The 25,612-nt window shown below is 43.4% G+C and overlaps 1 protein-coding gene across 7 annotated transcripts; it reads left to right on the top strand.

Moving 5' to 3' along the window:
- The first annotated feature begins 25 nt into the window (after positions 1-25).
- LOC129810669 (SH2 domain-containing adapter protein F-like) lies at positions 26-25,540 on the top strand. 7 transcript variants are annotated; one of them, XM_055861417.1, is made up of 9 exons: positions 26-116; positions 369-897; positions 1,277-1,423; positions 3,321-3,702; positions 6,147-6,297; positions 8,363-8,593; positions 19,682-19,853; positions 21,434-21,553; positions 24,540-25,540. In XM_055861417.1, the coding sequence occupies exons 4-9, from the start codon at positions 3,367-3,369 to the stop codon at positions 24,724-24,726; spliced, it is 1,197 nt and encodes a 398-aa protein (XP_055717392.1). In that variant the 5' UTR covers positions 26-116; positions 369-897; positions 1,277-1,423; positions 3,321-3,366; the 3' UTR covers positions 24,727-25,540. The 7 variants fall into 7 exon arrangements, with proteins under 7 accessions (XP_055717392.1, XP_055717393.1, XP_055717394.1 ...); XM_055861418.1 differs by lacking the exon at positions 26-116 and having other exon boundaries at positions 369-642; positions 760-897; XM_055861416.1 differs by lacking the exons at positions 26-116; positions 369-897; positions 1,277-1,423 and adding exons at positions 1,498-1,537; positions 2,217-2,435.
- The last annotated feature ends 72 nt before the right edge of the window (positions 25,541-25,612 follow it).

Genomic DNA, 25,612 nt, shown 5'->3' on the forward strand with positions numbered 1-25,612 from the left:
GTAGCCAATGATGATAATTGGGGGGTGGGATTTAAGATTAGCCCGGAAGTACAGTAGTGCACCAGGACAAGAGATGGAGAAGAAAGTAAACAGCGTCGCATAAAAAAGTTGAAAAGGTACAAAGCACTTTAAACGAAATTTGGCTTGTACAGAGAGCTGGGTAGGTTAGCTTACATGATAGTAAATGTTCATGTTTTCTTGTAAAGATCACATTTTAGCTGAACATGGCTCATGCAATTATAACATTATAAATGCCCTACACTAATTTACTTACAAATAAAATATATATATCTAATTGAAACTACTGGACATTCTGTGTATAACCCTCCAAAGCAAACTGAATTATCACTGAAATATGTTCTTTACAGCAGGATGGACGAGACAATGGCTACGTTCACACAGGCAGTCAAATCGGATCTTTTTCCCACAAATTTGTATTTTGACCAATCACATCCGAAGCACCATGGCAACGTGCTATATTTTACAATTGAAGGCTGCAGCAGAAGCGAACTCCAGCAAATAAACACAACATTGTTTCACCTTCTTTAACAAAAGACTCAGAAACAGGAAATAGGCTACAGCTTGCTTCACAGTTTCTCCACTAACGATGTACTGTATCTCGACAACGTTGAGTGCACGTGGGTATGTACCCAGCGTAGTACAGTACCAAAGTTTTGGTCGATAAGACCAATTAGTGACAAAAATATCAGAATTGGGCTGCCGGTGTGATCACAGCATATGTGGATTGCCCCATAACAGAGACCTGAATGGTGGAGAGCAGAGCACTTTAGCCTGTCTCTAGGAACTTTGGTGTCGCTTGAACGGGAGAGACTCAACCCCAGGATCAGCACAGACAAACCATACCAGCCAAACAGTCAGGTCAGCCCCCTGCAACAGGTATCACATCGTATTTAATCAGATAGTTTATTGAACCGGTGTCTGTCATGAGAATGAGGTTAATAACAGACTGTACTTTATGCAGTTCTTTCAAATCACCAAGAGATGGCGATACATGCCAAGCATTACATCTACTATGCTTTTACTGGCCTTCATTAATGATTGTGTAAAAGTATTTCCACACAAATGGGTTTTCATTAAATTTGATTTAATTTGAGTCCTTGGTGGAAAACCCAGGCATGTTGTTTACTCAAACACAACATTGTATGAGGAAATGTGATGTAGTGTCCTCCTCTCTCTGCAGCGGCCAGAGGGTACTGTCTTTCCTTCTTTTCTTACTCTACTTCACTCTTTTGTTCCCCACTGTCCCTCCTGCCAGGCATACCAGCCTGGAAGAAGGAATTTGATGAGTGTGGGAGCAGTGGGGGGTGCTGGGAGTTGTGGCAATGGCAGTGAAGGCTGCTGCTCAGCTATGACATCATCCTCCGTTCTCCCGGGGAGATAGTGAGATCATGGCTGTCATGAGGTATTTATGGTGTCTTAACTGGCCCAGACCGCTGGATCGCTGAAATTGGATCGCTGAAATTCAATTAGCTTCTTAACAACTCTGTGGTCCGGACAAAAAAGGACATCTGTGGACGTATGAAGCCCACTTCCCTATATAACAATATGCTATCTTTTGAACAGAAAGGATATTTTCTATTATCTAGATTATGTGTTTATTTGCAGATTTTGCTTCACCATGCTTTTCCTGGAGGGTATGGCAGGCAGGCACCGCACATCTATTTGCTTGCTCAAAATGTGTTTGTCAGACTGATAACAGTTTGTGGGTGTTAATTATTGTGCAGAGGAAATTATTTTTTCTCTCTTACCAATTTACCAAACTAATTTACAGAATTTTGAATGGCATAGCCTAATTTGCTATTAAGGCAGGCAAATCAGCAAGAGAGTGCTGGGATGGGGACAAATTGAGAGGGATGGAGGAAACATTGCAATTATACAAAACTTGTATTCTCTTTTCATGCGTTTGGAATCGTTTTGTTGTTCAATGAGAACAAGCATTTCAACGATCTGGTCAAGTATCTGAATGCCTGAGTATTTGAAACCTGATTTTCATTTAATTTGTAGGGCTACTACATATTATTATTTTTAGATGCAGCCTACTTAATTTTCCATAAGAAATTAATCTTATGATATGGGACTGGTCTATGCAGAATTATTAAATGAAAAATCGGCTGACTGTAAAAGAGATAATCCATTGTGAATCATGGAATGAACCCCTCCCCTTTAATTGCGTGGTTTCTCTCTGGTTTCTATAGGTTTCCCTCGTAGTTGCTCTCACTTGCGATCAGTCGTTTCCTAGCGGAACTTTGCTGTTATTCTCCACCCTCGCACGCAGGCTGTCACACTGGAGCGAAATGATTGTTCTTTCCATAGTTACGTTCATGGACAAAAGCTATTAACATAGGACTACTTTCTACGATCAAAATGAAGAAAAGTGGAATAAAACGCTCGCACACTGAGTGGTAGGACTGAAGGTGTGTCTCAGCGCAATGCACTTTCATTATAAAAACTGGAATTTAGTGAAAAGCTTATTTCAAAAGTTGCAGAATTACAGATTTAAGTGCTTAAATTGTAGTTTGTTTCAATGTTATCATCGTTGTCGATGGTGAAATAATGAACATATCAAAGAGGACAAGAACGAAAGGAAAACATAATTACAATGGGATGTTTTGGACCAATATGTTTTTAGCATATAAAGACAATTTTATTAGGTATGATTGTATTTAATGCGTGTTAAACAGATACCTGTATTGTTTCTTTTATGTTAGTGGTATTTTGTTGTGAAATATAAGTATGATGTAACATATTACTTATCTTTGTTGATTGCCTTCTGTTTTGAAGTTTGACACAGGTCAGGAAAACGGTTTTGCTTGTTCTTATCCATGACTTGCAGTTGTTCCTAGTGGATTCAGTATCTGTTAATTAAATCAGACTTTATTACTGGGTTTACAATTTAATTGCTGTTCTCGGGCAAAGTCTGCTATAAAGACTGCTTTATTGTTTCTCTGAGCATTAGTAGTAATTAGTAGTTACTACAGATTAGTAGTAATTAAAGTCCAGCTGTCACCGAGACTAGGGTTAGTTTTTTTCTTAAATTTGTGCTGGCTGTTGCACAGTGGCCCCTGGACCAGTGGGAGAAGTGTTCATGTGCACACTGAGATGATTATTGTAGGATATCCTAGTAGTCCTGCATTTTGAATGAATGATGACATTATGTTAGTGTTTTACTTAACTTCAGAACAGGACACACAATGTTAATCCATCCACTGTCTGTTGTCTAGTGAGTCGGAGGTTTAGAATCAGGTCACTAAAAGGAAAGCAAGTAGTTTAACCAGAATCATAATATTTTCCCTTCACAGAAACCTGTATTTCAACCCATCAAGTGCCTGAGGGAGCAGAGGTCAAATGGCAAAGTGGCTCAAAGACTATTTGAGTTTTGGGAGCAGGAGGATGCCTCCTCAGCCACCCAAACCAGACTACACAGAGAGTGAGATACTGAAAGCCTATCGGGCTCAGAAGAAACTAGACTTTGAGGACCCATATGAGGACTCTGAGAACCGGGTCAGAAACGAGTCTGGGTCCTCAGACTCCTCCTACCCTGCCTTTGGTTCTCCTCTGAAGTCCGCCAGCCTGGATATGAAGGTTGTATCTCCCAAACACCGCCTCATCAAGATGGACTCTCAGGACCTGGGGAGAACTAAGATCTTACTGAGTGCCGTCTCCCTAGAAGATCAAGAGCCTGTAAGTCATTTCCTGTTCCACATTAACATTCATTACCATTACAAAGACCTCTCTCTGCTTATTGATTAAGCCCATATGCAAGTGACTGGTAATGTGAGTCAGAAGTATGCAATGTTTCAATACATCATGCCATGTTTGAAGTGGCCCATAAATTGACCGGTCTTCGATGACTAATGGAAGGAAGCGTTATTGATGGGATGGATCTCGTTGAGTGGGGTGTCACAGTCCCCGGAGTTTATGTCCAGACATAAATAATACATGGTATTTGGTTTAGCAAGCAGGGAGAGATCGCCATGTGAACACATGGTGAGGAAAGCCATACAGGCCTTAGGCTGCTATAGTACCGTATGCCACACTTGTGCTGCCATCAGGCACATAGACCCACCCTGGATGAGAACAGTATGTGTTGGCAGGAGAACACACAGGCACAGCTGCAAGGGTCGGGGATGCTCAGAATTTCATAGAGCGACAGAGACAGAGACAGAGAGTAAGATAGTATTTGCCTATAGAGGCAGGGAATGCACATTGATTCAGTTAACAAATCAGCTCACACATCATCACTAAGGTAATGCATTAAAATCCATCTCTTATTCTCATTTGAAAAGCCTCAAGTGCACAGCTCCTAAAGTGCATTGAAGGTCTAAGGGAAGGTAGAGTCGATACAGACACTCTGCGTGGGTGCTCTGGCTGCCCTCATTAATGTCTGTGTGGAATTCTGGTGTGTTAGAACATCCATCCCCTCATGAACATTGCAATTTCAATCCTGGGCTTTCGATAAGAGCAATTCCACGGTAACAATGATGCTAAAATGCAGTCTTTTCACTTAAAAATGTATGTCAAACAGAACCAATGATTGCAAAGTTAAACAAACCACAACTCTATGTACAAGGACTACTATTAACAATTTCCGCAGAAAATTTTACAAAAACACATTTACTTGAAGAACAGTGCAGATGCAAAGTTTGGTAACAGAATGACGGTTTGTGCTGTTAGTGTATAGTGCATTCGGAAAGTGTTCAGACCCCTTGAGTTTTTAAACATTACGTTACAGCCTTATTGTTACGTGACAGCCTTATTCTAAAATAGATTAAATATATATACAATAACACATAATGACAAAGCAAAAAACATTTTTTGACCATTTTTAAAATGTACATAAACTTAAATATCACATTTGTACAAGTATTCAGACCCTTTACTCAGTATTTTGTTGAAGCACCTTTGGCAGTGATTACAGCCTTGAGTCTGCTTGGGTATGACACTACAAGCTTGGCACACATGTATTTGGGGAGTTTCTCCCATTTCTTCTCTGCAGATCCTCTCAAGCTCTGTCAGGTTGGATGGTGAGCGTCGCTGCACAGCAATTTTCAGGTCTCTCCAAAGATGTTCGATCGGGTTCAAGTCCGGGCTCTGGTTGGACCTCTCAAGGACATTCAGAGACTTGTCCCGAAGCCCTTCCTGCATTATCTTGGCTGTGTGCTTCGGGTCGTTGTGCTATTTGAAGTTGAACCTTCACCCCAGTCTGAGGTCCTGAGCGCTCTGGAGCAGATTATCATCAAGGATCTCTCTGTACTTTGTTCCGTTCATCTTTCCCTGGATCCTGACTAGTCTCCCAGTCCCTGCTGCTGAAAAACATCCCCACAGCATGATGCTGCCACTACCATGCTTCACTGTAGGGATGGCGCCAGGTTTCCTCCAGACGCGACACTTGGCATTCAGGCCAATGAGTTCAGTCTTGGTTTCATCAGACCAGACAATCTTGTTTCTCATGGTCTGAGAGTCTTTACTGTAAGTGGCTTTTGGCAAACTCCAAGCGGGCTGTCATGTGCCTTTTACTGAGGAGTGGCTTCCATTTGGCCACTCTACCATAAAGGCCTGACAGGTGGAGTGCTGCGGAGATGGTGGTCCTTCTGGAAGGTTCTCCCATCTCCACAGAGGAACTCTGGAGCTCTGTCAGAGTGACCGTTGGGTTCTTGGTCACCTCCCTGACCAAGGCCTTTTTTCCCGGATTGCTCAGTTTGGCTGGGTGGACACCTCTTGGAAGAGTCTTTGTGGTTCCAAACTTGTTCCATTTCAGAATGATGGAGGCCACTGTGTTCTTGTGGACCTTAAATGCTGCAGATTTGTTTTTGTAACCTTCCCAGATCTGTGCCTTGACACAATCCTCTCTCGGAGCTCTACAGACAATTCCTTCGACCTCATGGCTTGGTTTTTGCTCGGGGTCTAAATACTTATGTAAATAAGGATTTGTCATTATGGATTTGTCATTATGGGGTATTGTGTACAGATTGATGAGGAAAACAATTTATTAACTCCATTTTAGAATAAAGCTGTAATGTAACAAAATTTAGAAAAAGTCAAGGGGTCTGAATACTTTCTGAATGCACTGTATGAGTGATACATTGTAATGTACTGTGTCTTAATGAGTGTCTGTTATACCCCAGGTGGTTCCGTCAGCCCCAGCAGTAAGAGATGCAGATTACTCTGATCCGTTTGATGCTCACCCAAACCCCCGGCCAGAGCCTGATCTGGGACCTGTGTACTGCGAGAACAACGGCTACATGGAGCCTTACGAGGTCCAACGCGTCATCACAGGTGAGTCTGTTAGTAGGCTTTGGTTTTTGGATGAACCAAGTATTTCTTTGTCACAGGACAAGTAGGCTAATCACAATTGACGGAATATATTCTCTCCAGGGCGTTTTTGTTCATATATCTCTGTCTTCTAGCCTGTTACCAGATCTGTTTGTGGTTTAGCCAACTCCTCTGACTTTGGTTATCATGCCTTAGATAGGAGAGTTGGCTAGAGCCTAGAGTAAAAACAGATCTGCCGACGAGGCCACTACACCCTCCACTGCAGGAGCGAGACTTTTCCCCAGTCAGATTGTCCTCTGTCTGACTCACAGCCTTACAAATGTCTCTATCCTACTATGCCCTTTCCCTTGCGCTCATCCTCCATCCCTTGGTTCAGATCTATCGTTTCTCATGTTGCCTTTCTGTAGTAACAACTCTGTTTCCTCAGCCACTGTCTGTCAGACCCATGCAGTGAAGCGTCTCTCACTAGAGTGGTGGAGGGATTCTCCCCTAGTTGCCCTCGGGACTCTGGGTAGCTTTTTAATCCGTCTGAGAGTCAGTGTGCGTTTGACTGTTGTCTTTGCTGGCTTCATTCAAGTCCGAAGCAGTTCATAGTCACAGGGTTAGGACAAAGGGGCTCTTAGTCTTTCAGCTTGGTAAATACACAATGGAGCCTAAGCCAGTGAGCCAGTCAACCCAGGACTGAGTTACTGTGGTATGTCAGTGGGCGCTCCATTAAAAACATGGTGGAAGAGGGAAAGCCAGGTGTGACACTGAATATCGCTCTGATTCTCAAGTAGAACAGCTATTATACCCCCCCCAGAGACAGATTATCAACTGATGTGTGTTTTGGGCAGATGTCGTCCCCAAGGTATCTTAAATGTGCTTCTGTCACGTTTTTGAAAGTTCAGTTGAGGAGAATAAAGGCAGAACTCAGTTTCTATTCTCTGTCACCCGCTGGTCTGACATACATTTGATTACCGTAATAGATTCCTGATTCCCTTCAAGATACGTTCTCTCAATTCTCTCTCCCTTCATGTTCCCATCCATTTCTCATTCCCACCCTGCCTATTTTCATCTCCCTCCCCTAATCTCCTCCATCTCCTCTCTGTTCCCTGACATTCCATGCTCCCTGCACAGGTACAGCAGCATGCCACAACACCAAGCCTGCCTCTGTCTCAATGATTTAACATCAAACCAACCCAGCCCTCCCTTCCTCACCTCCTCCCACCTCAGGGTCTGTCCCCAGGGCTGCCTCTGTCGCCATGGAGACGGCAGGGGCGCCCAATAGCAGTCTTTAGTCTGAAGGTTAAAGTTAGCCTGTTCTGCTTTTCACCAGCCAACCCTTCCATTTAAGATCCAGCACTCTTTCCCTCTCACATCACTGCACCTCCATAGACAAAAGATTCTTCCACTTTCCTTCCATCCAATATTGCCTGGTTTTTGAAGCTTTGGGCTTCACAGCCCACATCAATTTGACATGGCAGTTGTTTCAGAAGTCTGTCTTCAGGTGTTTTGTTGTTTCAATAATCTATGGCTTCTCAGCTCAAAGTCACACGTAACTCTCTGAAGGTTGACAGTGTTGGGAAAGGTTTTTATAGAACATGCTACATGCTGAGAATTCTGATGAAAATGCAAATGAGACTGGCTGTTGTGAGATGCAGCAACTAGATTGCTGCTGTAACTGTGAAGAGAAGTGCTGTTCTTGTGCTGCACGGCTCCGGGTCTAGCCCAGAGTTTAGTTAAGCCTCTCCATATGACGCGTTGAGCCTTCAGCAAGCTGTGCAAACATAATTTGTTTCTCATCCTCAAATTCAACTCATGTTGTTTTTGCTCAACAGGCTTTTCATATAATTTGCTGTGACAGATGCAATTGACCTCCTGTTGTAGGAATCTTGTGTTTTCTAACCATAATAACAGTTTGTTTTCTGTTTCTGTGTTTTCTTCTAAATTATTAACTGCTGGTTCATAAATCCTTCATGTCAGAATCTGACTTTGAGATGTGTGTGTGTTCTCTCTTTGAAAAACAAATGGAATAGTCGCACACTATTCATTGAAATTAGTCAAATGTTTGTGTTCTCTCTAACAGAGTTGCAGCACGGTCCCGGAGTGGGTCGGACACGAGGCGAGGTGCAGCTCTACGACACCCCCTATGAGAATGAGCGGGGGCGGGGGCGGCCGCTAGGGGTGGGGCTGGGGTACGGCGACCCCCTGGAGGAAGGCAGGGAGAGCCGGTTGCCGCAGGATGACGAGCGGCCAGCAGACGAGTACGACCAGCCCTGGGAGTGGAAAAAAGAGAACATCTCTAAAGCCTTCGCAGGTACTGACCTACTTAAACATTTTTATATATTTTTTTTATTTAATTAGGCAAGTCAGAACAAATTCTTATTTACAATGACGGCCTACCCCGGCCAAACCCTCCCTTAACCCAGACGACGCTGGACTAATTGTGCGCCGCCCTATGGGACTCCCAATCACGGCCGGTTGTGATACAGCCCTGGATCGAACCAGGGTCTGTAGTGATGCCTCTAGCACAGAGATGCAGTGCCTTAAAATGCTGCACCACTCGGGAGCGCTGACTGACCTCAGTCCCATCCTCAGCAACCTGAGTAGCTATCTCACACTGTCACTATTACACTCATTAGGGTTCGACTGTTCAGTACATGTATTATTATTTTTTTTTCAAGTTCTATTTTTAGAACACAAGAGCAAGGCCTGCATTGGATTTTTTCCCTCACATTTTTTCCACGCTCTTACTTCCTGAGCACTTATCACAGTCAAGATGCACCTATTTTATTGCAAAAAACATGATTTAATATGACAAAATATTTTTCCAAATGAAAAAAAGTTGCCGTGCGAAGTGATGCACCTTGCGTGTCTGGAACTGTTATATTCGAAGAGTGATAATTTGAAACGGGGCTTAGTTTGGCGTGTTAAAAGACCATTTTTGCAGGGTTACAAACCAAAATATGTCTTTTCGATATAGGCCTACAGACGTTCGATTTAGTTTATTCTGCCTGTTCTTTGGAATTTTTTAAATGGATGAACATTCCACATTGCACGCTGCATGGTGATGAATTACAGCACGACATCTGTTTGGTGAGTAGGCCTAGGGTTAATGATTCTGATGAAAATACGCTCTTTGTCTTTATTAACCTAATGTTTTTGCATATTTTCAGTGTGGAACCTCTCTATGTTTAGGGGGGTTATGGCTTAGGCTAACCAATTCTAAATGGCACCAGCAGTTCACAAAGCAGCCTAAGCAAAAAATAGACTGGACACAATTATTCCCAAACTGCAGCTCATTGTTCGAACACATATTTCCCTACTTCAATCAACCAGTCAATGTTTTATTTATGATTAAAACTGTTGTCATTTGGCAAGGAATGTATCTTGTGCATCCTATCAGTTAGAGACCTTCTTTTTTTATGCCCACCGTTCCTCCGTTTTTATAGGCATTTATTTCTGTAGGCCTAACGGGAGCTTGTGTGCCAACTCAGCACGTGTGTCTAGAGGGAAAGGTTGGAATGCAATTGAGTGCGGGAAAGGGAATTTAGGGAGAAGAACTGAGTGATGCTTGCCTTGTTTTGTTTTTGCCCCTCAAATGCAAATGTACAAATGGAATACTAGAGTCAAAGCAAATTGACGTTGTCTTCAAGACAAAATGTCCCCCCCCCCAGGACAAGCCACAAAGCACATTCCACCAAATAGTTTTAGAGTATTTCATTTTTTTATTTCTTATCTCTGGTTATAGATAGTTTTGACGTCTGTTCGAGTACTCATCCCTAACACTCCCAACCACCCTTTTACACTCAATGAATAATCTTTCACTTTTTACTCTCACCCTACTAAACATACACCTTGAATGACCACTTCCACACTCTGTCCATTGCACACCCACACACTTTGAATGATCACATTCAGGACTACTTGCCAGTTGAACACAAGACTGGATGATAAGGGTGACTGCTGTGTGTGTTAATGAATTTGCTATCTGTATCCGACACTTACGCTGAGTAAAAAAAAACATTAAGAGCACCTGCGTTTTCCATGACATAGACTGACCAGGTGATTTCAGGTGAAAGCTATGGTCTCTTATTGATGTCACTTATTAAATCCACTTCAATCATTTTAGATGAAGGGGAGGAGACAGGTTAAAGAAGGATTTTCAAGCCTTGAGACATTTGAGACTTGGATTGTGTATGTGTGCCTTTGAAAGGGGTATGGTAGTAGGTGCCAGGCGAACCCATTTGTGTTTTGAACTACAACGCTGCTGGGTTCTACAGAACTCAGACTGTAGAGGGGTTCTACTAAGCTATATGGTATTGTTTTAAGAAGGTCATACCAAGGATAATTTAGCTATTTGATTTGGAATTTTAAGACCCCTTGAAGTATCAAAAAATATGCTTAATTAAAATATATTTATATATATAATTTGGCCTTCCTGCTATTAGCCCATACAAACCCCCCCCCCAAAAAAAATCTAAAGGAAGTTTGTTATGAAGTGTATGTCCTATATCTGAGAGAGATAAGAAGAATCAGGAAACACACACACATCTAATATATATATGTAAATGTGATATTTTATATACATTTTTTTTTTTACATGTATATAACTCCATAATGACAAAGCAAAAACTGGTTTTTAGACAGTCTTATTTTTTATTTTATTTTGAAAAAATATCACATTTACATAAGTATTCAAACCCTTTACTCAGTACTTTGTTGAAGCACCTTTGGAAGCAATTACAGCCTCGATTCTTCTTGGGTATGACGCTACACGCTTGGCACACCTGTATTGTGGGAGTTTCTCCCATTCTTCTCTCCCATTTTCTCTCAAGCTCTGTCAGGTTGGAAGGGGACAGCTATTTTCAGGTCTCTCCAAAGCTGTTCGATCGGGTTCAAGTCTGACTGTGGCCACTCAAGGACATTCAGAGATTTGTCCTGAAGCCGTTCCTGCATTGTCTTGGCTGTGTGCTTAGGGTCGTTGTCCTGCTGTCCAGTCAGGTCCTGAGCGATCTGGAGCAGATTTTTATCAAGGATCTCTCTGTACTTTGCTCAGTTCATATTTTGATCCAGACTAGTCTCCCAGTCCCTGCCACTGAAAAACATCCCCACAGCATGATGCTGTCACCACCATGCTTCACCGTAGGGATGGTGCCAGGTTTCCTCCATACGTTTGGCATTCAGGCCAAAGAGTTCAGTCTTGGTTTCATCAGACCAGAGAATCTTGTTTCTCATGTGTGGAGATTGAGGAAAAAAACATTTAATACATTTAAGAATACAGCTGTAACATCACAAAGTGGGGAAAGTGTCTGAATAATTTCTGAATGCACTACACTTCATTAAAAAAAAAAACTGTCACCAGGGGACCTTTAGATGAGGCCTGTGGGCATCCTAGAGCAAAATTAGTGTGTAGCCAAACTGTTCGGATGCTACACACAGAAGTTTGCAGATTGGCTTTACCGACTTCAGGCGAGTCAATGTGCTTGGGGTTGTCGCAGAGAAACAGAACACCATCGTTTTCGTGAGTCTCATCTTTCCATAGAGGGAGTCATAGTTTGTAGGCCAAACCGTTTGGACGCTATAGACGATTTTGTGAGAAGACTGATTTTCGGGATGTCTCATGATCTGACAAACACTGCTCTATATCTGTCACCTTTCACCGCAGATGCGGAAGTGCGACATCGGCGGATGTGATGGATTGAGACGCATCCGATGCCCAAAAATATCTAATCTCTAGCTTAAACTGACCTCATTTCTATGGGGATGAAAAAAAAAATGCTAATTACATTTTGTTGGGCCGTGGAAATCGACTCTAGTTTTTAAAGAAGAATTTAAGTCTTGAGACAATTGAGACATGGATTGTGTATGTGTGCCATTGAGGGTGAATGGGCAAGACAAAATACTTATCCTTAAGTGTCTTTGAGTGGGGTATGGTAGTAGTTGTGGTAGTAGGTGTCAAGAACTGCATTGTTGCTGGGTTTTTTCACACTCAACAGTTTCCTGTGTATATCAAAACTGGCCAACCACCAAAAGGACATCCAGCCAACTTGACACAACGACGGGAAGCATTGGAGTCAACATGGGCCAGCATCCCTGTGGAATGCTCAGTGTACATCATAAACAATACAAGGGTTTTTTATATTGTGAGGCCCTGTCTCCGTTTCTGGTGTGTGTGTGATTGACAGACTGGACGGTGGGCAGTAGATCAGTTATGATACGGCAGGGCAAGCCTACTTAATTGAGCTGCATCTCAGTCAGGAGGTCAAGGTGACAGGAGAATAAATCAACACGCTTGCTTTCACTCCTCTTTTTCATGCATTCGCTCTCCCTTCCTCCCCCTCTTCTCAGTTAATTACATGCTCGCGTGTGCATGACTGATCCAGTGTTAATAAGCAGGTGGTCAGCAGAACTGCTACAGCAACACACGACACAGACACAAACACACAGAACATGTTCAAATCACATTACCTCGCAGGCACTAAATAGACAATGTAGCGTTGACGGAGAGGATTACTTCCATCGGGTGAGTGACCCTCTCAGAAGATTTAAGGGATAATTCCCAGATCTCTTGGACAGGATCTATTACAACACCAATAAGAACTGGTACCAGATGGGGGGGGGGAACTCATGATTTTCTACCTTCACTCATGATTTTCTGGCACCTGTTTTTCTACCTGCAGTAGGTTAGCTGCCAGCACCCCGGCCTGTGTGAACAGATTGGTTGGAGTGAAAAACAGAAACACTACAGTATGTTCCATTCTGACATTTAATCCATATTCCCAGTCAGATGGCATTACTAGGCAGGCTTGGTATGGCAGCACTGAGGGTTAGTTGAAGAGCTGTAGAGAGAGAGAGGGGGGACTTCCAAGGTTATGGCAGATTTGATGTGAGCTCAGTGCGGATGTTTGTGGAGCCCAGCGACTCCAAGGGGAGGGGACAGAAGATAATGAATGACATTGGCTGTGGAGGAGCAGGGAGGGGGTGAGGGGGGGGTAGAGGCCATTGTGACAGGGAGCAATCAGTCACGCGCGGCGCTGACACCTTCGCCTTCACTGCGGCCTCTCCTCCCACAGCGGTGACAGGACTGTCCCTGCAGTCCTCCCTCCCTGCCGAGATGACACACCGCCTGATAACCTACGATCTGCCAGCAGTGCCTCAGCTCTCACCTCATCACCACACGCACTGATTATCAACAGTTACCACAGACAGGAGAAATATTCCCTTAAAAAATTTTGGCGCTGACAAAATATCAGGTCTGCTGAGCGCAAACTTGAATGTTGTGAAAATTTAGTGCAACTTCCAGCAAGCATTTACTGTGAACACTGAGGCTGTACCTGCTTTAAGTTAGTTTCAGACAATGGTCAAGTAGGCTACTGTGGCCAGTTGATCACAATGTAGGCCTACCAGAGTGGCCTACCATCAAAAACAATGGAGAAAATGCATACCATTACATTTTAACATGGAAATGGATGTTCTATCATTCAGCCTACAGTAGCAGCCAATGTGTTGTTCAATGTAGGCCTACATTCCATAAGACTTTTGAAAAGAATATGCAGGGCTTGACATTAACCTGTTTATCCACTTGTCCTTCAAACAAGGTGACTGAAAATGTTGTGTTGTTTTGATGCAAGAAACCACTATACAAAATGAAAATGCATTATTATTCCCATAACATTATTACAGAGAATTAGATAAATTATGCTACCCTCTGCCAATTGGCTACTTAGCTTATTCAAGCCTCTCTCAAAATACAATACTGCTCCTTTAAGACAAAAAAAAGCTGTTTATCCGACTCACTTTTGAAAGAAAGAAATGTATACGTTTTGTGCTCTTATAGGAAGCAATCACTCTCCCATTGCTGACTACAAATGATCTATAAGTAGGCTAATATGAACACGTGCACACTTGGCTACATGCAGCTCTTGCTTGGATCTCAAAACAAGCGCATCTACTCATGCTGTAAACACAGTCTAGTTTAAAGTGAATAGCACAGATCCATATATGGCAATGGTCTATTTGCATATTGGTCTACTGCAGCTCTGATTGGTTATGCTGCACTGCGTTCTGCCTCTCTTGCATAGTTATTTCTGCATACTTAGTCTTGTATAGTTAGTTATGTTTTGGTATGTTGCATTGAAAGTGGATAATATTGCGTTGATTCGATCACAATTCCCACAGTAAAGGGAAATGTTGATAGTGTTAACTAAGGGGAAAAACTGTAGAAAGTTAAGTTCAATCTTGTGTTTCTCTGTGCGTGCTGATATTTCTTCTGCACGGCAGTCCTGGGGAGCTGCAGTCCTGCGAACGAGCACAGCTTAGAGGGAACATTGGTCAGGAGTGAGAACAGGATGCTCATTAATAAAATAAAGGCACATTTAGAGGTGGCTTTTTGGATAGTTGCATATTACATGCACAATTATGATAATCAGGAAGTAAAATGCTGTGCATATCCTCTTTTAGAGTGGGATGTACAGTATTCACTGTGGAGTCCAGCTCAGGTGGAGATCAGTGTCTGGGTGTGAGTTGGTAGTCAATTACGTGACACCAGCAGTGTGAGAGAGCCTGCTGCTGGCAGACAGACATGCCTCAGTCCAGTAGGTTTTAATTAGAATACTACAAATCTGTCACTAGCACCTAGCTCCCCCCTATTACAACCATCATTAATTCCTGTGAATGTTTTAACATTCAACAGTGAGAGCTGCATAGATAGCCCTGCAGCCATGCAACATCAATTAGTGAGCTGATGAAATGGACACTCATTACTCCACACAGAATGCCCTGTGTAATGAGTAGATTAATGGTGTTAGGTACACAGCGTATTTGATCTACAGTATGTGCTGTTAGTATCTGATCTCTGATATCTGGTTTCCCTCCACAAGTAGGAGGCCTTAAATATAATTTAAAGGTCTTTCACACAATATTTTGCAGATACGGAATGTTGGATTGGTTTTCCAGGTGTGAAAATACTGTAGACTGGCGTCTGGAAAGTCTACAAAAACACCTCTGTGTGTGTGTGTGCGTGTGTGCGTGCGACGCAGCAATCATGAGATTTCCATCACCATGGCGGGTGTGTCCCTGGTCTGTTAGCTCACTCTAAGCTGGCCCTGGGGTTCCCAACTGGCTTCTCCATCAATTTACAGGATGTGTCGTGACGACATTCCTCCAACCCTCGCGCTCTCTCGCTCCATGTGAAGCGTTACTGATGTTAATGAAAAGACATGTCCTCCACGATCCAGACTCGTTCCCTCAAGTGAGCTGGATGGGAGGCAGAATGAGATGGGGAGGGGGGAGAGAAGTAGTGAAGGGATAGATAATGCACCACTTAGTGGGGGAGAGAGGGAGGTGTGTGTGTGCTCAGGAACCAACAGAATATACAATCCCAGAAAAATTGAGGCCAAGAAGAGAAATCGGAAAGGGAGGAATAGTAGAAAGCCATTGGTTTGAGCTGAATAAGAAAATGGAAGTTCTGTCCATGAAAATGAATTTCAAATGCCATGTCATATTCCTATTTTATATGCCTTAGTGTGTATTCATGGATATGGGTGTTAATTATCTGTCATTAGTAGGAAGGAGTTGTGCCCGGCAAAAAGCCTTTTGTTGGCAGAGAGAACATGGGGAGCTGGGCTTGTTACAAAGTAGATGTCTTCATAATTGTGTTTAATGACAAAATACAGCAGGATTTATCCAATGCTACTGTCACTTGATTCCAGGATAGTTATTTTGATTAAAAATAAAATGGCTTTTTATATTTACTCAGATTATGAGCTCTGAGGTTATAGTGCCATTGTCTTCCACACTGAAAGAGTAAAATGGATTGAAAACTTGTTTTATACTGAAATGCCTTTTTCTTGGATCAATCAGTGGACCCACTTCAGTGTGAGGTTGTCTTTTGTGTCTGCTGAGTGGTTTGTACAGGTTTTCAAATATATTATTGAATATTCTATTCTGAAATGTCAATCTGCCTGCTAGTTCTCTCCCCTCTCTCTCTCTCTGAACATGATGTTGTCAGAATGTCTATATATCACAAGAAAGACCTTCGGGCAAATGGCCTCCACAACCTGTGTGATAGATCCACAGGTTCCCATTAGTAGTAAATGGAGCCCAGATGTTCCCTCTGTTTGAATGACAGCTCTGTGTGCGCGCGCCAGCAAAAGGTCACGTCCTGCCCTTTGTCACAGTGATGAGTGCTGACATGTGTAGGAGGAGGTAAAGGTGATGTCATGAGGGGATTATAAAGGGGCCATTTAGGGTAAATGTTACACTGCAGGCAGGAGGTCGCACTGAAACACAGATGCCCCAAACAGCCTTCCAGACATTCAAACATTTATACTGGGCACTTGTGTGCTACAAATAGCAGCAACTGTGGAATCATAAAATATGCACACCCACTCGTACTGCTAGTGCAACTGGTTTCTAAGTACATGGTGTACTGTATGTCCTTGGTATTGCATACTGTCTGGAACTCCCCCTAAACAGGGCAGGAATTCTGGAATTTTGTCATTTAACTGTGACAAGCAAAGCTTAACTCTAACTGCAATCCCTTTTCAAAAAAATTTATGATTCTCTTCACTGAGTTCATTCCCTCCTTCCTTTCATTCTAGCCCTCCCTCACTGTTGTTCTCTCTGAGCTGGTCACACTTTAATGATGGCTTCTGCAGGGCTGGGAGGGCTCTCCAGATGGGGCCATTGTACTGCGTCAATAGTTCACAGAGAGCCAGAGAAAGTGGCGGAGTGTTTTCCCTGCTCAATAAGGAACCAGTGAGAGAGAGAGGGAGGGATGAGAGTGAGGGATGTATGTACAGCATCACTGGGGTCTCTCCTAATGCCCTGTTCAGCTGCCCTTTTATGTCACACACCCAGGGGGTCTTTGCTTTTGTCAGATCATCAAGATGTCAGCCCCCCTTCATTTGTTTAGTAATTCTGCTTCACTGTGTGGTGTGTAGCACAGCTGTGGCGGATTCTGTGTATGTGTGTGCGCCATTGAGACTGCAGTAATGGGTTACATGGTTGCTTGCCACAGATTGTAATGAGCTATTTTGGTCCTCTCCTGCCTCATTTGTTCGCCCTGTCCTCACCACTCTAGACGCACAGTCCACATCATTGTCAATCTGACACACAGCATCTACTTGGCTACCTTCACTCTTTCTCCTGTCAGAATTATTACCTCTCCTCCATATTCTATCCATCTCCGTATTCATTATACTTCCCCTCCTATTTTCACCAAGACTTTCATATTCTCTATACTACAATATCTTCCTAGCCACTCTCACACCCATATCCATCGATTATATTTTATCTGTCTCTCCTCTGCACCTGGCTCCCTGTAGAGATGTCAGAGCTGCCTGAGCTACCCTGGCCCCCTCCAGTGGGGCAGCAGCTGGAGGAGGAGCTCCTGCTAGGACAACACCTACCCAGGACAACACCTTCTCACTCCCCAACCTGTTCCCTGACCCCCTAGGACCCACCAGCCTGAACCCCCAGTGTCCTGCATCTGCCCTGCCTGCTTTTTGTAGGATGTTAACATACAGTACCAGTCAAAAGTTTGGACACACCTACTCATTCCAGGGTTTTTGTTTATTCTTACTATTTTTCTACATTGTAGAATAATAGCGAAGATGTCAAAACTGTGAAATAACACACATGAAATCATGTAGTAACCAATAAAGTGTTAAACAAATTCTTCAAAGTAGCCTCCCATTACTTTGATGACAGCTTGGCACACTCTTGGCATTCTCTCAATCTGCTTCATAAGGTAGTCACCTGGAATGCATTTCAATTAACAGGTGTGCCTTGTTAATAATTTGTGGAATTTCTTTCCTTAATGCGGTTGTGCTAATCAGTTGTGTTGTGACAAGGTAGGGGTGGTATACAGAAGATAGCCCTATTTGGGTAATAAAGGCCAAGTCCATATTATGGCAAGAACAGCTCAAATAAGCAAAGAGAAACAACTGTCCATCATTACTTTAAGACAGGAAGGTCAGTCAATGCGGAAAACTTTTCTTCAAGTGCAGTCACAAAAACTATCAAGCGCTATGATGAAACTGGCTCTCATGATGACCGCTACAGGAAAGGAAGACCCAGAGTTACCTCCGCTGCAGAGGATACATTCATTAGAGTTTACTGTACCTCAGATTGCAGCCCAAATAAATGCTTCACAGAGTTCAAGTAACAGACACATCTCAACATCAATTGTTCAGAAGAGACTGTGTGAATCAGGCCTTCATGTTCGAATTGCTGCAAAGAAACCACTACTAAAGGACACCAATAAGAAGTAGAGACTTGCTTGGGCCAAGAAACACGAGCAATGGACATTAGACCGGTGGAAATCTGTCCTTTGGTCTGATGAGTACAGATTTGAGATTTTTGGTTCAAACCGTCATGTCTTTGTGAGACGCAGAGTAGGTGAATGGATGATCTCCGCATGTCTGGTTCCCACTGTGAAGCATGGAGGAGGAGGTGTGATGATGTCGGGGTGCTTTGCTGGTGACACTCAGTGATCTATTTAGAATTCAAGGCACACTTAAGCAGCATGGCTACTACAGCATTCTGCAGCGATTTGAGATGGTTTGTGATGAGTTGGAACGCAGAGTGAAGGAAAAGCAGCCATATGTGGGAACTCCTTCAAGACTGTTGGAAAAGCATTCCAGGTGAAGCTGGTTGAGAGAATGCCAAGAGTGCAAAGCTGTCATCAAGGCAAAGGGAGGCTACTTTGAAGACTCTATAATATATTTTTATTTGATTAACACTTTTGGTTACTACATGATTCCATATGTGTTCATAGTTTTGATGTCTTCACTATTATTCTACAATGTAGAAAATAGCAAAAATAAAGAAAAACCCTTGACTGGTACTTTACATCAATGGGTCACATAACCTAACAACCCAACAATAGGTTTGGCAACAAGTGGCTATTGGAGCATTTTTTGTTACGCACCGTAATTGGTCTAGTAAGCCAGATACTGGTGATAGCACACAGCAATGGGTCTCATAACACTACATTGGGTCATGATGATATTTTGCCTGTCGCCACACAGCACTGACTCTCCCTCTACACCGCACTGCAGCCCCTCAGGGCCCGCTTCCGCCACTACCCAGAAGCCCCCTGTGCTATGTGGTCCTCTCATGCCTCCTTTTATTAGGTCACCCTGCAGATCTGCCCTGGAGCAGCTCCTAGTCCCAGCCAACCATTGGATGATGATGTTGCACCCAGTCAGATCTGTGCTACCAGCTCTCCTCTCCACTGTGTACCCCTTCAGCAGAAACAGTCTGTTCTCTGTGCTATGGCATGCCCAACCCTTTTTCCATCTGCACCAACAACAGTATCTACACTGTTTTCCCAGGCCTGGCTTGAGTTTTCCCTTTTTCATGAGATACTCTGTCTGACTCACTTTCTTTTTTTCAGTGCAGTTTGATGGTGCTGAGTGGGACCGGTCCTCGTCCCCAACGGAGCGCCTGCGTCCACCCAGGTCCAGCCCCCTGGCAGGAGGGAGCATGAAGTTCCGGATGCCCTGCTCTGACCCTCACAACATGATGGGGGAGAGAGTAGACCCCAACCTGCCCCTGGAGAAACAAGTGTACGTACCGTACTCTTTTCTTTTGTAATGACATTTTTATTGTTTACTTTGATATCTCTTGTTTGGGTTGGGTGTTATTGCTTTGTCTACACAGTAATACTGAAAGCATCACAGTAGAATGTAAATGTGGTTTTGTTTTATACATGTATATCATTAGAATTAAGTATGTTTCGATATACAATATATGAATTAACAAACTCTACTAATCAATCATATATTTGTACACCAGGCCATGGTACATGAAGTGAGAGGGTAGTACATTACTCTGTCATTACTCTCCCAGGTGGTCTTTTAAGGGTTGTTATAGGATCCACTGGAGAGCCCTACTCATGTTTGAGTGAGTGTGGTCTTGTCTCAGTCCGACCCCTGTGCCATCTGCCAGAGTTAGTAAACAGTGACTAAAGGAGACGATGCTTGTTTAAAGTGAGAAGAAACATGGTTATAACACACTACATGACACATTTGCACATACAGAAACACATTTCAACAATGGTGACAAACAAATATTTGCACGTCACTTTATTTTCATATCTGTGTACTGTATGTCACAAAAGAAAATCCCTTAATTTACCACTAATATTTGACATTGCACAGTACTCCAGGGGCTTAATTTATCAACCGAGTGTATATTTCTTATAACATGTTGGCGTAGGTGGAGATTCTAGGATTTGTGCCCATCACAACTTATTGGGATGTATTAAACTGTACGCAACATATCCACATTTTTCTTTATTGATAAATCGGAGACATATTGTATGCAGCCCTGCCTGGAAAATGCCCTCCATTCACCTTTATGGTAACGTAAACACCCTCATTTGCTGTATGATTTGGAAATATTGCAACTGGGCCATGTCAGTTTCTAAAAGAAAGCACAATGGTAAATTGGAACACATTTCTGTAGAGGTGTGGGCTAATGTTTTCATCTTTTGCTGTTACTTTTTCAAACAAAAAATGCGTGTCGCTTATAGCGAATACCAACACTTGCTGCGTATTTTATTTAAAAAATGTAAAGTAAATACTATAACCCACACTATGCAAAATACAAATTGTTGTTCAGTATTTTGTGTGTCAATTGACTGTTTCTATTTCCTGTCTTGGTATACGCTCTGAGATTAAGTGGGCTATGATGTTGTGCTCCTTGGCTATTGAATGAGTGATGAATAAGTAGTAGCCTGATATTTGTTGTGTAGTGTGGAATAAACCAGTTATGTCAGTAAATATGATTATGATTTCAGACCATATTATAAGACTCATAGAAAATATTTGGCTACATGCTGCTCTGCAAACTCCTTACCGATGGCAAATGCGTCTGTTATATAATTAGCCTACGTTTTAGTGCTTTTGTTAACCTTCAATAAATATCAAATTCTGTGCGTCAAACACCTCCATTTCCCCCAAAATAACAATGTTTGCTTGTAATACAATTCTTTAACCCTGAAGTTGTGCGTACGCATGGTCTGAGATTTGCTTGGAGATACACACACTTTCCTGTCAAGTTCAAATTTGATAAATATCAACCTTTTGATAAATAAGGCCCCATGTCTTTTTCCTTCCCTCCATTCATGTTGTGTATCTGTCAGGTGGTACCACGGGGCACTGTCGCGGTCAGAGGCAGAGTCTCTGTTGACCCTGTGTAAGGAGTGTAGCTACCTGGTGAGGAACAGCCAGACCAGCCTCAACGACTACTCTCTCTCACTACGGTATAAAGCACAACATAATCATAACCATTTACATCTGAACAGCAACATCAAATCATTGCTAATGCACTTAAATACAGTTTGGTATGAGTCAAACAGTCCAATAAGTATAGTAGGTTAGAATTTTTATTGAATCATCCTCCGATTTAACTACTCTATGACTTGATTGTCTCCCGGGTGGCGCAAGCGGTCTAGAGGCGTCACTACAGACCCTGGTTCGATCCCGGGCTGTATCACAACCGGCCACGATCAGGAGTCCCATAGGGCGTCGCACAATTGGCCCAGCGTCGTCCGAGTTAGGGGAAGGTTTGGCAGGGGTAGGCCGTCATTGTAAAATAGGAATTTGTTCTTAACTGACTTGCGTATTTAAATAAAGGCAAGTATACTGTGTACAGTATACTTGCAGCCACCTTCCCTACTGAGCTTCTATCTCACTGTATGTAGGCCTCCATCTGTGTAGGCCTCCATCTGTCTCTCTTAACCTCCTCTGCTTTCTCTCTCCTCCCTCATCCCGTTGAAGATCATTGGCACACTGATTTTCTTCTCAATAGTCCTTCACGCTGCGTAATGGTGCTTATATGGTCAAATCTCTTCTCTCTAATTACTAGCTTGATCCTTAAATCCCCTTCTCCATCACTCTCCCCCTTTTTTCTCCCTCCCTCACTCTCATTCCCCCTCTCTCCCCCAGCACCTCTTCTCTCTCTGAGTGGTAATCAGGCAGATACAGCACACTGCAGCTCTCACATCAGCCGCTTTCCAATCACTAATGAATATGAATCACCTTCTGTGGGCCACACACAGGCACGCCTGAGTGCACGCACGCACACTACATTAGAGGTTCTCATTTTCAGCCACACAGACACCACACAGATACAATGTCACTCAAACACACACACAAACACACACCCGCCGATGTTAACAGCTCAAATAGACAGGCTGACATTGTGTGAAACGACAAAGCTACAGTATGTGGCCCTTGTCTCACAATAGGAGGTCCAGGGGTCTTAAAGAAGCAGTGGTTTGATCTTTAGACTGGCAGGTGCTTTGTGTCTCTAAATGGTTGTGAGGGAGACATGCCAGAGGTAGTTGGAGATGGAATCAAAGCGATAGAGAACCAGTAGAGTGAGTCGGCATGGAAACAGACTGACACACAGCCCAGCATCACACCAATATGGATGAGGCAAATACACAGACAAATCATGTCTCTTCAAGTGAGATTTTTCTCTAACAGCTTGTCAGGGATCTGTGATTTAATATAAAACATAGACTATATATACTAAAGTGTGTGGACACCCCTTCAAATGAGTGGATTGAGTGGATTTGGCTATTTTGGCCACACCCGTTGCTGACAGGTGCACAAAGCCATGCAATCTCCATAGACAAAAATTGGCAGTAGAATGGCCTTACTGAAGTGCTCAGTGACTTTCAACGTAGCACCGTCATAGGATGCCACCTTTCCAACAAGTCAGTACATCAAATCTCTGCCTTGCTAGAGCTGCCCCGGTGAAGTGTAAGTGCTGTTATTGTGAAGTGGAAACGTCTAGGAGCGGCTCAGGCGCGAAGTGGTAGGCCACACAAGCCAATAGAATGGGACCGCCGAGTGCTGTAGCGCGTAAACATAGTCTGTTCTTGGTTGCAACACCACCGAGTTCCAAACTGACTCTGGAAGAAACGTCAGCACAAGAACTGTTTGCCGGGAGCTTCATGAAATAGGTTTCCATGGCCGAGCAGCCGCACCCAAGTCTAAGATCACCATGAGCAATGCCAAGTGTCGGCTGGAGTGGTGTAAAGCTTGGCGCCATTGGACTCTGGAACAGTGGAAACGCGTACTCTGGAGTAATGAATCACGCTTCACCATCTGGCAGTCCAACGGACGAATCTGGGTTTGGCGGATGCTAGGAGAACGCTACCTGCCCAAATGCATAGTGCCAACTGTAAAGTTTGGTGGCAGAGGAATAATGGTCTGGGGCTGTTTTTCATGGTTCAGGCTAGGCCCCTTAGTTCCAGTGAAGGGAAATCTTAATGCCACATTATACAATGACATTCTAGACGATTCTGTGCTTCCAACTTTGTGGCAACAGTTTGGGGAAGGCCTTTTCCTGTTTCAGCATGACAATGCCCCCGTGCACAAAGCGAGCTCCATACGGAAATGGTTTGTCGAGATTAGTGTGGAAGAACTTGACTGGCCTGCACAGAGCCCTGACCTCAACCCCATCGAACACCTTTGGGATGAATTGGAACACCGACTGCGAGCCAGGCCTAATCGCCCAACATCAGTGCCCTTCTTCACTAATGCTCTTGTGGCTGACTGGACGCAAGTCCCTGCAGCAATGTTCCAACATCTAGTTGAAAGCCTGCCCAGAAGAGTGGAGGCTGCTATAGCAGCAAATGGGGGACCAACTCAATATTAATGCCCAGGATTTTGGAATGAGATGTTCAACAAACAGGTGTCCACATATTTTGAGTCATGTAGTGTACCTTTCAATCCTGATGGTTGATGTGCTCCAAAGAACACAAAAAATAAGCCATAGCTAATTATCAATGTAGTGATGCCGGTTCTGTTTGTTGTTATTGCATTGTGTAAAACAACAGATTTCCCTAGTCTTCCATTGTTGATTTTGCAAACTAATGATGACCAATTAGAGCCAAATGTCTTTCCCTCTGCTTCTATAATTAGACATACATCATGATGGCAGCTAGCTCTTAAAGGGGAGGTGCAGCGCTGCTCTACTGCTAGTTCTGCATTGCTTGCTTCCTCTCCGTCACTCTCTCTCTCATCATCTTTGTCTTGTCTCTCACAAGCCATTACATTACTAATTTATACTGTATAATTCCCCCCTTCCCTCTCTCCTTACTAGTCCTACATTATATGTTGTTAAATCTTGGTAAGAAATACCTCATAAAATGCCAGAAATAAGCAGGCTGTATATGTCACTTCCAGTGTGTCATCATGTGGTCCATGACTCTGCCCTTCGGCCTTCTCTCTCAGGTGCTGCCAAGGCTTCATGCACATAAAGTTCAGCCAGTGTAAGGATGGGAAGTACGTCCTGGGGCAGAACAGCCTGCCATTCAACACCATCCCAGAGGTCATCCACTTCTACACCACACACAAGCTACCAATCAGAGGAGCCGAACACCTGTCTCTGCTCTTCCCTGTGCTCGTACAGACCCTCTGATTTGCTGGGACAATGGTCCTGGAATCCTGGGTCACATTGTGATTGGACATTGACTTTAGATTGTGTAAATTCCTTTAATATTCAAGTCAATCAGGCCATCTGTGCTCTCGTTGGACTAGACTATTTTGTTGAGGATTCAGCATCCGCTGGCTTGTCAGTACCTTCGCAGACCTTCTCGTTTCTGTTGTGCCAAATCTCTCTGATCTGGGAACAGATTCATATGAAACGCAATACCTGGACTGTACCAACGCCTTCTCTCTGTAGCCTACTTGGGATGCTATCTGGACTGACTGTTGCAGAATGAGCCTCTCACTGAGCTAGTGCTGCTGCCTGTACTGCTCCACTGGTTGACAGTCTGAGGGGAGACGTGGTTCTACTCACACAAACCTTTGTTGATTTGATTCTCTCTGTATTGTTAAGTAAACCTATTTGTCAATGCTTTATGTTGACGAACTGGTGTCACCCGCATCACTTACTGTATGGCTGTTGTAGCAGCAGCTGTGTCTGATTGTACTACTGTTGCCGTGTGGTTGTCATATGATCTGTTTGTCTGGACACTGTCACTGACTGGTTGCAGTGCTCTGTAGTTGACCAGAACAATTTTTAATGGCGAGACAAAGGTTTAAACCGCCATATAAATGGCCATATCAGTGGTAATGGGTGTTATGGTTTAATGATTATTCTTATTACCTGGGTCGTCATAATCAATGGCATTGTTGTCGTCTCTGATTGTAATTATGGATAAGACGCGTTCTCATTTACCTGCTGTGTTCAACCGTTTCACGTGGTAAAACAATAAACAGTTTCTTAAAGAGCCGTGTGTGCTTTGTGCATCATGTGAAACGACGAGCATCAGTGTCTGATTATGTAGATTAGTCCTCAGTCT

This window comes from Salvelinus fontinalis, chromosome 14, assembly GCF_029448725.1.
Source record: "Salvelinus fontinalis isolate EN_2023a chromosome 14, ASM2944872v1, whole genome shotgun sequence".
Lineage (NCBI taxonomy): Eukaryota > Metazoa > Chordata > Actinopteri > Salmoniformes > Salmonidae > Salvelinus > Salvelinus fontinalis.

What these genes read in the sequence shown, in the direction of transcription:
- LOC129810669 (XM_055861417.1), top strand. Translation starts at nt 3,367, where the DNA reads ATGGCAAAGTGGCTCAAAGACTATTTGAGTTTTGGGAGCAGGAGGATG. An exon ending in CATCTCTAAAGCCTTCGCAG is followed by an intron (nt 8,594 to 19,681) that starts GTACTGACCTAC and finishes TCTTTTTTTCAG; the next exon opens with TGCAGTTTGATGGTGCTGAG. An exon ending in GACTACTCTCTCTCACTACG is followed by an intron (nt 21,554 to 24,539) that starts GTATAAAGCACA and finishes CTTCTCTCTCAG; the next exon opens with GTGCTGCCAAGGCTTCATGC.